The sequence below is a fragment of the Nothoprocta perdicaria genome, unplaced genomic scaffold (assembly GCF_003342845.1).
Source record: "Nothoprocta perdicaria isolate Ctin4 unplaced genomic scaffold, notPer1 scaffold_391, whole genome shotgun sequence".
NCBI classification, from domain to species: Eukaryota; Metazoa; Chordata; class Aves; order Tinamiformes; family Tinamidae; genus Nothoprocta; species Nothoprocta perdicaria.
In genome coordinates this window covers 416-2000 of record NW_020455634.1, presented here as the reverse complement: position 1 = coordinate 2000, position 1585 = coordinate 416, and the positions used below count along the sequence as shown (strand labels likewise).

The 1585-nt window shown below is 38.3% G+C and overlaps 1 protein-coding gene across 1 annotated transcript in view; it reads right to left on the bottom strand.

Annotated features, from left to right (window-relative positions):
• The window catches only part of PAXBP1 (PAX3 and PAX7 binding protein 1), a gene marked incomplete at its 5' end in the record, with an annotated part of 25444 nt that extends 24139 nt beyond the window's left edge, over nt 1–1305 (bottom strand). The window contains one exon of the mRNA XM_026044953.1: nt 1101–1305. Coding sequence (XP_025900738.1) covers nt 1101–1305 — 205 coding nt within the window. The remainder of the gene's footprint in view (nt 1–1100) is intronic.
• Between the last annotated feature and the right edge of the window lie 280 nt (nt 1306–1585).

The following is a 1585-nucleotide window of genomic DNA, read 5'->3' as shown; positions in this document are numbered from 1 at the left end:
TTTTTTTTTTTTTAAGAGAAAACAGACCACTGACCAAGTAGCAGCCATGGGGTCTCTGCACTGTATCCAAGCCAAATGCACATACCATAAAAGAGATAAACAGAAAACAAGCACATCTTTCTCGACTTGCCCAATATAGTCTTGCGGCAAAAGCAAGAATGAAGATCCAGCTTTCCACAGATCCCCTGAGTATTAGCTACAGAAATCACCCTTTCTGTTTCTGCCAATACACAGCCCCACTGCACAGGCAACTTAAGCATTCTAGTAGCAAGTTACTTGCTAACAGAATTAGAGTTTCCGTTTAAAAAAAAATTTAAAAAAATTTAAAAAAGCAAATTTATACTTGGGACCATATTCAACTTTCATGTATTTCAGGTATCACTGCAACCTGCAGACCATGAGCCTTGCACTTGTGCTCATGGTGCAATGGGTTACCACATCTATACAGGAACTAAGGGGAAAAGCAGCATTTACACTTTACCAATGGGCTTTCACAACAGCAACAGAAGAACGATGAAATCGAAAGTCCAGGTTTATTCTTAGCTTTATTCTAAGGTATGAAGGACTGTACGATGCTAGAAAATCCTTCTGCTCTAACACTTCCACCCTGCCACCAAAATCATCAGCTATTCCCCACTTTAAGGACAATTCCTGGAACACGTAGCTGTTTGAGTAATGCACCTAATAGGGAACACCTCACTGTTCACCCCATAATTGTCCCTTTCTAGAAACCGCACGTTCTGTCAGATAAGCACTGCCTGCAGTTCTAAGCTACTCATTAAGAGGAACTTGTCTGACAAAAATAAACAGCAATGCAATATGAAAATGACTGAGGTCTGCCAACAACTGTGTTCATAAACTTTCAGAAAAGTTCCATCCCTCCACCTTCATTTCCACACCAAAAAGATTCAAAGAATGTTACCAGCTTCAGAAAAGCATTTGTGAGGTTCCAATAACTATTTTTAACGCATCCTTTACTTCACTTTTAAATGTTTAAAGCTCTAAGAAAAGGCTGACAGTTTATCTTGAAAATAAGTCATTTGTTTTCAGAATACTTAATCCTTGGCATTAATAAGAGTTACTGTTAGTATTGCAGTTACCATCCGTTGGAGAATTGGCCTCTGTTCTAACTTTTGATTTTTCAAGATCTTCTTTGTATTCTTTCTTCAGTTGTTTTACAATCTTTTTGCTGTAACTCGATTTCTTCACCTTAAAAACTTCTTCAGTTTCTTTAAAAGAGAAGTTGAAAAAAATATTACATAAGCCCTGCCAAGCAGGATACCTGTCTCCTAAATCTCTTGGTACCTAGAACATTTAATAAGTGCTACTAAGAATGCAGTTTAATGGGACTTTACACTTTTGTTACCGTGCCAAAAGCAGCCCTATAATAATATTCCTTTGAAGATCCATGCCTACCTTGCTTTCTGCTGTATTATTTTTTCCAAGTGCACCTCATCCACAGCATCACAAAAGCAAGGCTACAGTGACACCAAAGMACAGTGTAGTGAAGTGTAACTTGCTTTTATCTGACTATAGGAAACCCCTCTGTAACAGCCAATTCCCCACTGGGACCCCAGATTTGAAA